Source organism: Cucurbita pepo, chromosome 1 (genome assembly GCF_057944985.1).
Source record: "Cucurbita pepo subsp. pepo isolate OVF chromosome 1, ASM5794498v1, whole genome shotgun sequence".
Taxonomy (NCBI): Eukaryota; Viridiplantae; Streptophyta; class Magnoliopsida; order Cucurbitales; family Cucurbitaceae; genus Cucurbita; species Cucurbita pepo.
The window spans coordinates 17,805,380-17,818,946 of NC_141798.1; the positions used below are offsets into that span (position 1 = coordinate 17,805,380).

Genomic DNA, 13,567 nt, shown 5'->3' on the forward strand with positions numbered 1-13,567 from the left:
TAAAACCTTCCTTGAGACTTATGGAGCCCTCGAACAGTCTCCCCTAAATCGAGGCTCTACTCCTTCTCTGGAGATCTCGAACAAATTACACTTGAGTCACTTTTGACTGTATCTTTAAAGCTCACAACTTCTTTGTTCGACATTTAAGGATTCTATGGACATGACTCTGATATCGTGTTAGGAATTACGGATTTCCACAACAGTATAATATTGTCTACTTTGAACATAAGCTTTCAATCGCTTTAATTAGCCAAAATTAGTTTCCCAACAATCCTCCCCTAAAATAAAGTACACCATAGAGCCTCCCATGAGGCCTATGGAGCCCTCGAACAGTCTCCGCTTAATCGAGGTTCAACTCAATTTTTGGAGCCTTTGAACAAAGTACACCCTTTATTTGACACTTGAGTCACTCTTGACTACACCTTCGAGGCTCACAACTTCTTTGTTCAACATTTGAGAATTCTACTGACATGGCTAAGTTGAAAGTATGGTTCTGATACCATGTTGGGAATCACGGACCTCTACAATAGTATGATATTATCCACTTTGAGCATAATCTTTCATAGCTTTGCAAGGTTTCCTCAAAATGTCTCATACCAATGGAGATGTATTTTTTACTTATAAACTCATGATCATTTCCTTAATTAACCAATGTGTAACTCATTCCCAACAATCCTCAACAACTTAGTGTAAGGCAACATGTCTATCAAGTCAGCTTAAAATATTACACCAACATGAGGATCACACCGGTAGAAGAATCAACATAATACACACAAATGAAGCTCGTACAAATCCTAAATAAATCTCATTCCCAACCGTGTTCTTCAGTCTATGGCGAAAAATAGAGAGTATGCGTGATTAAAACTGCTGAAAAAGAGATAACTAGAAGTTTAATCGATGTCCAACCTTTTCTCATAAAGACGTGCTATGTCTCAGGTTTCTTCCTGTTATCTCTTAATTAATATAAATTATTTTTAATAATACTAAACTTCTTTTTAAAAAATTTTAAAAATGATTTTAAGTAAATAATAAAAAATTCCATCTACATCAAATTTAAATTTTAAATATTTAGTAGATAAATTTTAAAAGGGAGAAGTAAAGTTGTAACTTTATTAGTTAATTAATTAAGAACTGTAAAAATAGAATAAGTTGTATGGATAATCATTTGTTCTTTCTAAAAAGATCTATTAAATTCATTGAGTTGTTTCAAAGAATCAAAACAGCTAGTTATTAAAGAAATTCCTTGTCCGCTCTTTCTAAAATACTCATTTGGACGAGGGCTTCCGCAAACCAGTGAATTTCTTATCTCTTTTTTATTTATTTAAAATAATTGATAGTCAATTATGAAGCATTGTATATAATCATGAAACGTCTCATGTATTTCTCTCAGGTGAGAGAAAAGTGACATAAAAAGGTAGCCATATTTGGCACGAAAAGCTTTGGAAGAAAGCAAGGTTGTTCCGAAAATCAATGGCAAAACCAGAATCCGGCGTTATTAGATTACTGTGGATTTCAGCTTCGGTATTGATAGTAGCGTTATTTGACGGCGTCCTTGGAGGCAACCGCAGCAGTGGCAATGTAACTTACGACGGAAGTTCGTTGATCATCAATGGCGAACACAAACTTCTCTTCTCTGGTTCTATTCACTATCCACGGAGTACTCCTGTAGTGAGTTTGATTTCATTCTTTCTTTCTTTCTTCCTTCATCCATCCTCGATCTTCTGTGATGATTCTTCTAGTTTTTGTTTCTGGTTTGAATTAAGTAATCATGACGGATGAATGAATTTTCACTTTGTTTAAAATTTTGGTGGAGAGCGTTTTTTGCTTCCTATCGATCATCCATTCTGCATGACAGTGAAATAGGAAATAATTTTTTTTTTTTTTTTTTTTAAATTAAGGTGTGATGTTTTTGGTTGTTACGTAGATGTGGCCTTCTTTGATAGCCAAAGCAAAGGCAGGTGGACTAGATGTGATAGAAACTTACGTGTTCTGGAACATTCACGAACCCCAACAAGGAATGGTAATTTAGTTTTTTTAGTTTCTATTTGTCGAAAAGGTGACATGACATGAACCAATAAATAAAAATTATTTTTTCAGTATGATTTTAGCGGTGGATGCGATATAGTAAGATTTTTAAAGGAAGTACAAGCACAAGGATTATATGCTTGCCTAAGAATTGGACCCTTTATTGAGGCAGAATGGAATTATGGGTAAGAACACATGAAACATTCCTTTAAAAGTGATCATTTCTTAGTCTTTGTCTTAACTTTCTAATGCAGTGGTCTACCATTTTGGCTACGTGATATTCCGAGAATTGTTTATCGGTCTGATAACGAACCATTCAAGGTATTGTTTTCTTTTTCTTTATTGTAATATTGATATCAAGTTGTTACGTCTTTGTGGTTTCTTTACTGTAATATTGATATCAAATTGTTACGTCTTTGTGGTCAGCTCTTGAGATATGGAGCTGGCTCTTATTCAATTGTTATAGACAGTAAATAGTTATATATATATATATATATATATAGTAAATGACTATTTACAGTAAAAAAGAATAAATATATATAGGAGATATATAGTAGATCCTTTGTTACCAAAGTTATATAGTAAACTGAAATGTTTTCAATATGTAATTTGTCTATTATTCAGTCAGTCATGAATATAAACTTTTAGCCAATATTCTTAGTTACATTTTCTCTCTCCTATTTTTTATATTTATGTAGATTGAGTGTATGCGTTGTTGTACGATCCTAACACTCCTTACACCTTGTTAGATCTAGCCTGTTATGTCCCACATTAGGTGGAGAGGAGAAGAAACCACCATTTATAAGGGTGTGGAAACTTTCACCTACCATACGCGTTTTAAAGCCTTGAGGGGAAGCCCGAAAGGGAAAGCCCAAAAAGAACAATATCTGCTAGTAGTGGATCTGAACCGTTACATAGCCCACAATCGAAATATGTCGAAACAAACAACTTAACCACTTATGTTTTTCAATTCTTAGAACACATGTATTGAATCTTACGGCAGAGAAAACACTAACTACTTAAACTTTCTTCCCAAGTAAAGAACCACTAACGAATTAAAGCACTAAATTTGATTCCTAACCATTAAGTCAACAGGTTCGCATGCAAAACTTCACCACGAAGATAGTGAACATGATGAAGTCGGAAGGCTTATATGCTTCACAGGGAGGGCCTATTATACTTTCACAGGTTCGAGCCCAGTGGGCAACACCACCAATGAACCTTTTTTTTTATATTCTTTTTTCATGTCACTTCTTTAAGAAAACTCATCCATGGAATTGCAGATTGAGAATGAATACTCGATGGTGGAGAAATTCTTTAATGAGAAAGGACCTCCTTATGTTAAATGGGCTGCAAACATGGCGGTTAGCCTTCAAACCGGTGTGCCATGGATCATGTGCAAGCAAAACGATGCACCTGACCCTATGGTATATACGTAAACATAATCATATGACTTATATTCTCCTTTCTATTTCTATTTTACTTACTCAATTGGTAGATAAATACGTGCAATGGGTTCAAATGTGGAGAAACATTCACCGGACCAAACTCGCCTAATAAGCCATCTATTTGGACCGAGAACTGGACTACCTAGTATGTCTTGTGCTTGCATTGTATCCAAATATTTTGCATATCATGAAAACCAGATTGATATTAATTTCTTATGAGCGTTGGGTTACAGCTATCAAGTTTATGGAGGCGAACCGTACGTAAGATCGGCGGAGGATATTGCATTTCATGTAGCCCTTTTCATTGCTGCAAAGAAGGGGGCTTTTGTCAATTATTATATGGTATTTTAATATAAATATCTCTCAATTTTTTATTTGTTGTTATATGAACTGTGATTATTTTAAACCAAAAACCACTGTTCACTTTCTCCCAGTATCATGGAGGAACCAATTTTGGAAGATTTGGTGGTGCATATATGATTACAGGCTACTATGATCAAGCCCCTTTGGATGAATATGGTGTGACGTTTTTTAATATCGTATGTTTAATAAATTAGCTCATACCATTCGTATTTTTGCATCAACTGGAAATTTGTGCAGGTTTAATTAGGGAACCAAAATGGAGCCATCTTAAGGAATTGCATGCAGCAGTTAAGCTATGCACCAAACCCTTGCTTTATGGAACAAAATCCAACATCTCACTCGGGATTCGACAAGACGTAAGTTTATGCTGCCAACAACGTCATTCTATGTAATTAAAGTTGTTATTCTTGCAAATTATAGACCTGTTTACTTGTAACCACCCAAACACACCACTAGTCGATATTGTTCTCTACAGACTTTTCCTTATGGGCTTTCCCTCAAGGTTTTTAAAGCGCGTGTTAGGTAGAGATTTCTAGACCCATATTGGAATGTTTCGTTCTCCGGTTACCAATGTTGGATCTCACAATCCACATTCCTTCGACCACCCAAACACTCCACTAGTAGATATTCTTCTTCAGACTTTCCCTCAAGGTTTTTAAAACGTGAACCTTAGGGAGAGATTTCTATACCCATGTTAGGAATGTTTCGTTCTCCTGTAACTAATGTGGGATCTCACAATCCACCTCTCTTGGAGACCCAGTGTCCTCGCTGACATATCACCTAGTGTTTGGTTCTTATACCATTTGTTCCACCGCTAGCAAATATTGTCATCTCCCGGCCTTTTCCTTCCAGGATTCCTCTCAAGGTTTGTAAAACGCGTTTTTGTTGCTAGTGAGAGGTTTCCACACCCACATAAGAAATGTTTCGTTCTCTTATCCAACCAATATGGGATCTCTCAATCCACCTCCCTTAGAAGTTCAATGTCCTCGCTCGCACATAGCCTAGTGTGTGGTTCTTATACCATTTATAACTGATATTGTCCTATTCGGGCTTTCCCTTCCAGACTTCCCCCTCAAGGTTTTTAAAACGCGTCTGCCAATGAGGGATTTCTAAATCCATATAAGGAATGATTAGTTTTCTATCCAACAAATGTAGGATCTCACAATCCACCTCCCTTGGAGCCCCAACGTCCTCGCTAGCTGGCTTTTATTGTAACCGCTCAAGCCCACCGCTAGCAGATATTGTTCTCTTCCACGTTTTCTTTCTAGACTTCCCCTTAATATTTTTAAAACGCGTATGTTAGGAAGAGGTTTCTACACATATATAAAAGTAACGTTAGATCTCATATTACTCATCCATCTTTTTTTGGCAGGCCTTTGTGTTCAAAACTAAGTCTAGAGAATGTGCTGCCTTTTTGGTGAATAGGGGAGTTAAGGACGTGAGTGTTCTGTTCCATAATGTTACATACAAGTTACCTTCAAATTCCATCAGCATCTTACCAGATTGCAAAACTGTGGCCTTCAACACCAAAAGGGTAAGCCTTAAACCAACCGCTTGTTTTTCTTATTCCTCCTTAATTTTAACCCTTGAAATACTATTCATCAGGTAAGCGTCCAATACAATACAAGAACAATGAAGGCAGTACAAAAGTTTGATTCGTCTGACAAATGGCAAGAGTTCAACGAACCGATACCTAGCTTTGATCAAACCACGTTAAGAGAAAACAAGTTATTAGAGCAAACGGGTATCACCAAAGACAGCACAGATTATCTTTGGTACACTATGAGGTAAATTATAAGTGGAAATTCTACCGCTCATAATCAAACTATTGTTGAACACAGCTGAAAACACTCGTACTTTTCATTAACACTAATTGATAGAAAAATGGGCTCATATAATTATTGGGTTTGACCTTCACCTGTAGGGTTGAACAGGATTCTCCTGACTCTCAACAAACACTTGAAGTGGGTTCTCGAGCTCATGTTCTGCATGCATTCGTCAATGGAATTTATGCAGGCGAGTCTTGTCTCTACTTTTATGATTGAAACTCGAAGAAACCGTATTACCGAACATTTATCTATTAATGTTTTACAGGCTCCGCCCATGGAGCTAAAAATGAATCGAGATTCTATCTGAATAATAATATTACATTGAGACATGGAACCAACAACATCTCATTGCTCAGTGTAACGGTCGGGTTATCGGTACGGATATTTTATCTTTCCTTCCATAGTTTGATGCATTTTATACCATTTGAGCCAGTACTGACAGCTTCTATGTGAAGGGTTCTGGAGCATATCTTGAAAGAAGAGTTCTTGGGCTGCGAAGAGTGAAAATTGGAGGCAAAGATAACTCTACGAAACCTTGGGGATACAAGGTCCTTCAATTTTCTAATCTCCTAATTCCAACATAAATATAAACTTTAAGCTAACCTTTTTTTAACAATGTGTCGAAAGGTTGGCTTATCGGGAGAGAACTCGCAAATATTTTTAGGCTCGAGGTCAAATGATACTCAATGGAGTAAGTTAGATAACTCGTCTCAGCCCCTCACATGGTATAAGGTACTAACTCATAAACAATTTGTAACCGCCTAAGTTCACTATTAGCAGATATTGTCCTCTTTAGAAAGACTAATAGAATGGCATTCTTTAGTGGAAACCTCTCTTTAGCAGACCCGTTATAAAAATTTTGATTTTGAAAGTTCAAAGAGGACAATCTTTGCTGCTAGTGGTGAGTTTGAGTGCGACTTGAATTCAATTTTTTCACCATTCTAAATTCATTGCTAATTGACAGACACGGTTCGATGCACCTCCGGGCGGTGACCCTATCGCCCTGAACCTTGGTTCCATGGGGAAAGGTGCAGTTTGGGTTAATGGCTGGGGCATTGGCCGGTACTGGGTCTCCTTCCTCACCAGAAAAGGGGAGCCTTCACAGAAATGGTACACAGTTTATTAAGACCTTAGTCTCTAGTGTTATTTTATCATATCTTAATACACTTATTTGTGTTGTTTCAATCCAGGTATCATGTACCACGTTCCTTCCTCAAGCCAACCGGCAACCTGTTGGTTATCTTTGAAGAAGAAACAGGAAACCCGGTCGGGATCACTCTCGATGTTGTTTCCATTACCAAAACTTCGTTGGTCGATGCTCAATGCACGTAGTGATGGAAAAAGACTTTACTATCGTATTAATGTTAATAATGACAGACTTTCACAATAATATGATATTGTTCACTTTAAATATAAATTCTCACTAAAGTCTATGATAACTCTTTAATTAGCCCATATGAGATTCCTTTTCCAATAATCCTCCCAAGAACCTTTCTTAAGGCCTATGGAGCCTTCGAACAATCTCTCGTAAATTGAGGCTCGACTCCTTCTCTATAGCTCTCGAACAAAGTACACCCTTTGTACAACACTTGAATCACTTATGACAACCCAATCGATGCTCGGGAAATAATAAACCAAGATTCGATAACAATGAAAATAAAATCCACGATTTATTATTTTTGTTACTTTAATTATACATTATCAGAAGATTCGGGGATTACGTGGCACACCTGACATGTAAGACAAAATTCTGCATGGAAGCCTGTTGCTAAACAAGCAGAAGTAACCAAAAAAGAAAAAAACATTAATGGGCCAGGGAACCACTAAAGCCCATTATCCCGAACTCACACACAGGCCCAGGCTCGCAACAGCCCATTTGGGCCGGACAATAACAACAAGGCTTTTACTCTGGAAGTGGAATATGGGCCAAATCGTCTCTAAAAGGAACCGGGGCGACGTCACCAGGCCCAAAAGAATTATGCAGCCCACTTTCCAAATGGGCTTGGGCCATCGGGTCGGGCTTTTGGGGCTCAATGTAAGTCACAACCCTATCCTTTCGGAACGTTAAGTAAATAACAGCAAGAATATAAACGGCCATCAAAGGAAATACAACGATCCCAATGAATACATTAGCAACTTTGGGTAAATTGTTGTCGATAAGCCAGCCCACGAAGCCCGTACTGAGATAATAGATATTGATGCCGATGATTGACAGGCCCAATATCCATGAGATTACAATGATCTGAAAAAAGCCCAAATAAAATTAAACGTGTTAATGGGCCGGCCCAATAGTTGTAATTTGGGCCGAGGGAATGAAAAGGGAGAATGTTGCTTACGTATATGGAATTCTTGTGGGGGCCCATCTTGGTGGTGCTGCTACTGAATTTGAGAAGCGGAATTAGAGCGAATGGAAGCTCGAAGGAAAGGATCATCTGTGAAATTACGCATTTACCCATTAAATTGCTTTTTTATATTAAATTTTTTTATTTATTTATTATTATTTTTTTTTTTAAATTACAAACCGATGCGATGATTATAAGACGTCCAGCTCCTTGAGGTCCACCGATAATGGCGACAATGAGACTTGGCGTAATGGCGATGGATCTAGTCATTAGGTTCCTCATCCATGTTTTCATTTTCAGGTCCAAAAATCCCTAAAAAAACAAATATATATTTTAATTTCCTAAAATTCAATTTTAATTAAAAATTCCATTTAATAAAATACCTGCATGATGAACTGTCCGGCGTAAGTGCCGGTGATGCTGGAGCTTTGTCCGGAGGCAAGCAACGCTATGGCGTAAATAGTGGAGCTTGATTTTCCCAACACATTCTGAAAATTAAGAAGAAATTGATTAAAACGGTGCGTTTTTAGCATGAAAGATATATAAATGGATAATCGGCGGCGGCGGCGGCGGACCTGGAGGAGGAAGGAGGCGGAGTTGAGGGTTATGTCGGAACACTGATCGGCGGTGGATTCAGAGACATGGCCGACCGTACAGACGGTGCCGGAAACTGAAACGACGGCCATGTTTATTAAAAAGGATATGAACAATGCGAAACCGCTCTCTATTAGGAAATACCGGCACGCGTCCTGCACCATCCAAACCCATTTTTATTTAATAATTTTATTTTTTAATTTTCAGTTTATCGTTAATAAAATATGATTTAAGCAAATTGTTTACTACATTTTAAATGCTAATAAACTTAAAAGGAGATGATTTTTAGTGAGTTCTAGTCTGTCACTTAAAGTACGGTGAGATCCCATCGGTGATTGGGGAGGAGAACAAAGAAACGAAAAATTCAAAGAGGACAATAGTTGGTTTGGGCCGCTAAAAGTAATAATATTTTATTTTATTTTATTTTATTTATAATAAGCATAATAATAAAAATAAAAGAAATGGGGAAGGATCACATACGTTGATACCACGGACAGAATTTGGAACTTTCCTTGAGAGCACGAGAGCCGAATGAAGAAACAGATTGTGCCTGCTCCACAAAATATAATAAATTAACAACTACCAAGTTCCGACATGTCGGTTCATCTTATAAATATTTATAATATTTAAAATAATCGTACGGCATAACCAGAGCGCCGAGGAGAGCAATGGCGTCGCCAGTGGCACCCTGCCCGTTCAGTTTCGGCACAAACATTCCTTTCAAAACTCCGGTCGCCGGCGGCTTAACGTAGCTCATTTCCCCGAAGAAACACGCCGCCATTACAAACACCAAAATCGCTATCAGCAATTCCAGCTTCCTCACCTGCAAATAATAGAAAGTTTAGGCGCCAAATTAGAATAAACATAAAAATTAGGACTATAAGACAATTAAATATTAAATAATTTACCCCGTATCTCTGGAGCCCTATGAGCAAGAGGGTGCTTAAACCGGTGAGAAGAACTCCAGCCCAAACCGGAATATGGAATAGAATATTCAGGGCAAAGGCCGTTCCTATCACTGCAACCAAACAAAAAATAAAGAAATATAAAATTAATTTATTTAATTTGTATATTAATAATAATAAATAAATAATAAGATAATAATTGCCTTCTGGAATATCGGCGGCTATTACAGCGACTTCAGCCAGCAGCCAAAGGCAGTACTTCACAAGTTTTGGATATTCGGCTTTACACACTTCTGAAAGGTGTTTTCCTATAAACAAGAAAATAGGAATTAATGTTAATTAATTAAATAATTCAATAATAATAAATATTTGCTTGGTTGACTAATTTTCATAATTAAACCTTAATTATCTTTAGGTTAAATTAATTACATAAAATGTTAAATTATTTAATCATCTAAAAGTTTCACCCGCTAATTTTCAATTACTGTAAGACATTCTGAGAAAGCTTACAGCAAAACTATGAAAACTTATACTTAAAATGAACAATATTATACCATTGTACTTACCTGTGCTCACGCCAAGATTTGCTGCTAGGGATTGAATTATGAGCGCAAATATTAATCCGACAAGCACCACCCACAAAAGCTGCCTCCCATTCAACAATAACATTTTATAAATCATTAAAATATATATATATATAATAACTAATCCACTAATATATATATATATATTACCTCAAATCCGTGATTAGCTCCAGCCTGCAAGTCGGTTTCCACTGAAAATTAAACAAAAAAAAAATATTTTATTTTTCTTTAAAAAAGATAATATCAATAAAATATTTTTTATATATATTCTATTATTCCCGATATTATGTTTAATAAAATAAAAATTAAATTATTCTGTTGCCAGAATTAGAATACAACTCTCGATACGATATTGTCCACTCTGAGCATAAAATCTAGTAACTTTGCTTTGGACTTTCCAAAAGACCTCATACCAATAGAGATAGTATTAGTTGATTATAAACTCATGATCATTCACTAAATTAGCCAACTTGAAACTTTTATCATCCAAAAACCAGGATCGAGAAGGAGAAGCTTACAGTTGCCGGGATCAAGGTAAGCCAATGACACGAGGAAACCAGGGCCAACGTGTGAAAGAAACTTTCTCCATCCAGGTTTCTGAATCATCAACATTAACATAAACTCAAATTTTTTAAATTAAAAAAAAAAAAAAATATATATATATATATATATATATATATATATATATATATATATATATATATTTATATATTTCTTTTGGCTTAGAGGGGGACCTGATCGGTGGTGGTTGGTTCTTCTCGGTGATTTTGTGGCTTCACGGCGTCGGCCGGAATCGTAGTTGTCTCCGCCGTGTTCACCGCCGCTATGCGATTGCTGCCGCCGCCAAAGGACGGTGTCGCCACCGTACTCATCTGTGCTTCCTTCTGTTGACTACTTGCCATTTCTTCTCTATCGCTCTCTTTAATGTCGTTGCGGACTTCGACGATCTAACAGAATTAGCAGTACACGTATATATACAGTGGCTGACTGTGCATCACGCCAGCTTAGTCTGCCGTCCAGAGTGTATTAAATTCAGATCCACGTGTCATTAACATTTTCGCATATCCAAGTTTAAAATTAACGCTGCAGTCTTTTTCTTTTCTTTTTTTGAGTTTTATAAATTTAAAATGTTAATTAAATTTAAAAATAAAACTAATTTACAAAGTTTTATTTATATAAATTTATAAATATTGATATTTAAAATCCCGCCCACCAAAATAAACTAAAATGATATTTGATATTTTGTTTTTTACTTAATTATGCTCGTATTAATTCTTATCTTCATACTCATTCAAATGAAAATTAATATCCTTTCACATAATAAATAATCTAAATTATTGAATGGATCGATAGATGAGTGGATGGATGAGTATGTCATTTTTTTCTCTAAAGATAAATGGTTTGTCATCCACTTCAAGCTACCTTATATTATATGAATTCACAAATTATTATATGATCTTGATACACCAAAAATGGGTATATTTTCTTAATTGTTAATAGGGCCTATTGTATATGATAATGACATCCGAGAAACCTAATATGACTACTCAGCAGATTATTTTAGTTTATTAATATATAATTAATGGAAGAAAAAAGACAGGAAGATTTTGTTTTATATTCGAGTCACTTTTAACCTTACATTAAAAATTTAATCACTGAATAAATGTTAAAATTAATTCGTCCTAAAAATAAATGTTATGGCATTTTAGATTTTTGTTTCGTGTGATTACATTATAGAAAATATTATTATTATTATTATTTAAAAGATACTCGGGTTTGCATGAGAAATGCTGTTACTCTATCATGTATATAAAACAGAAACTCGAAAAGAATATGACTATTTTAAGGTACGCATAAATGATAAGGGATAAGTCGAAGGGTTACGACCATTTTACATATTAATTAATTTATTTAAAATTTCAAAATAAATATAGACATGTTCCATGCCTCCCATCATTGTTCTGTCTCAAGTATATAAGTATGTGTAGCTGTCGAATTGTTTAGACATTTTTTGAGTATGGAACTGAGACATAGAGCTGAAAAGGTAGCTTTTAATGAGGTTTTGCTTTTGTTTTGATTTCTTCTTTCTTTTCTGGGCATTGATCACTAGGGTACGGTATATTGTTGTGATACACGAGTAAAGGAGAGGTAGGATACATCTGAATGAGAGTGATTTTAAGAAAATGATAGTTAAAAACGCTTAAAAGAATTGATAGTTACTATCTATATCAACAATATGCATGTTTCATTTTCGAAGTGACTCAATCATAAGAAGTCTAAAGTCAAGTGACATTACGAGATCTTACATCAGTTGGAGAGAGAAATGAAGTATTCTTCAAAATGGTGTGGAAACTTCTCCTGAGTACACGTGTTATAAATCCGTGAGGCTAACGACGATACGTAACAGGCCAAAGTGGACAATATTTACTAGCCGTGGACTTGGGTTGTTACAAATGTTATCAGAGCCAAACACCGAGTGGTGTGCCACCGAAGACGCTGGGTTTCGAAGGGGAGGTGGATTGTGAGATCCCACATCGGTTGGAAAGGGGAATGAAGCATTTATTATAAAGGTGTGAAAATCTCTCCCTAGTAGATGTGTTTTAAAACCATGAGGTTAATGATGATGCTGAGAGTGAGACATGAGACAGTGTGTTAGCGAGAACGTTAAGCCTTCAAGGGGAGTGAATTGTGAAATCTCACATCGGTTAGAGATGGGAATTAAACATTCATCATAAGTGTGTTCCCTAGTAGATGCATTTGAAGTTAACGACTATACATTATGGGTCAAAGCGGATAATATCTACTACCAGTGAGCTTGAGCTGTTACAGATATTCTAAGAATTTTTTTTAGTTTAACCGGTTGAATCTAAATTCTTGAAATATATATTTTTCATATTTTTTAAAAAACTTATAGCCTCTTAAATATAAAAATTAAAAAAAAAATCTAATAATTTTCCTATTAAATCCCTAAGAATCTTATGCGTATGTCATATAGAATACAGCATCTCATGTAATACCGTTGAATTTGGGCAATAACAAAATGCAATAAGCTTGGACGCGTTCCTATTGGATAATTAATAACGTAAGAGTGTTATTAAACTCATAAATTAGTTGACTAATTATAGTGTGGTAATGATAATGACTATGATTAGGCATTAATAAACAGAATTAGGGTGGCATATTATGAGATTATGTATAACACGTGCCATTAACAATTGGTCACGCACTAGCCACGTGCTTTCTTTACGCTTTCAGTATCAAGTTGACATTGAAGACAGTAAAAATTTTTTTTTAACAATTTATTATACAAAGTTTAGAGACATTATAACATGTTTGAAAATTTCTAAGAAATCATTCATTAAAATTAATTAAAATCGGATTAATATATAAAAAGAATCGGACCATCGAACAAAAAAGAAGAGAATGTCGAGGCTGACCTTATAAGGAAGAGCCTTGTGTGTCCATGGCTCGTTTGAT

The 13,567-nt window shown here is 35.6% G+C and overlaps 2 protein-coding genes across 2 annotated transcripts; one reads left to right on the forward strand and one right to left on the reverse strand.

The window, feature by feature from the left end:
- Positions 1-1,354: 1,354 nt before the first annotated feature.
- LOC111787878 (beta-galactosidase 16-like) lies at positions 1,355-7,067 on the forward strand. Its single transcript, XM_023667969.2, has 18 exons — positions 1,355-1,668; positions 1,925-2,020; positions 2,098-2,210; positions 2,280-2,346; positions 3,121-3,213; positions 3,309-3,452; positions 3,524-3,618; positions 3,707-3,815; positions 3,908-3,992; positions 4,074-4,192; positions 5,209-5,370; positions 5,442-5,623; positions 5,761-5,852; positions 5,931-6,040; positions 6,121-6,213; positions 6,293-6,397; positions 6,630-6,775; positions 6,856-7,067. Exons 1-18 carry the CDS (start codon positions 1,471-1,473, stop codon positions 6,995-6,997), a joined length of 2,151 nt encoding a protein of 716 aa, XP_023523737.2. The 5' UTR covers positions 1,355-1,470; the 3' UTR covers positions 6,998-7,067.
- A 249-nt stretch (positions 7,068-7,316) lies between these two features.
- Positions 7,317-11,042, reverse strand: LOC111789628 (metal transporter Nramp7.2). Its single transcript, XM_023670264.2, has 13 exons — positions 10,825-11,042; positions 10,609-10,687; positions 10,241-10,281; positions 10,073-10,151; positions 9,710-9,814; positions 9,510-9,619; positions 9,243-9,424; positions 9,082-9,151; positions 8,583-8,756; positions 8,391-8,495; positions 8,188-8,319; positions 8,002-8,097; positions 7,317-7,907 (listed from the first exon to the last, which is right to left on the reverse strand). The coding sequence occupies exons 1-13, from the start codon at positions 10,990-10,992 to the stop codon at positions 7,569-7,571; spliced, it is 1,680 nt and encodes a 559-aa protein (XP_023526032.1). The 5' UTR covers positions 10,993-11,042; the 3' UTR covers positions 7,317-7,568.
- Positions 11,043-13,567: the final 2,525 nt, after the last annotated feature.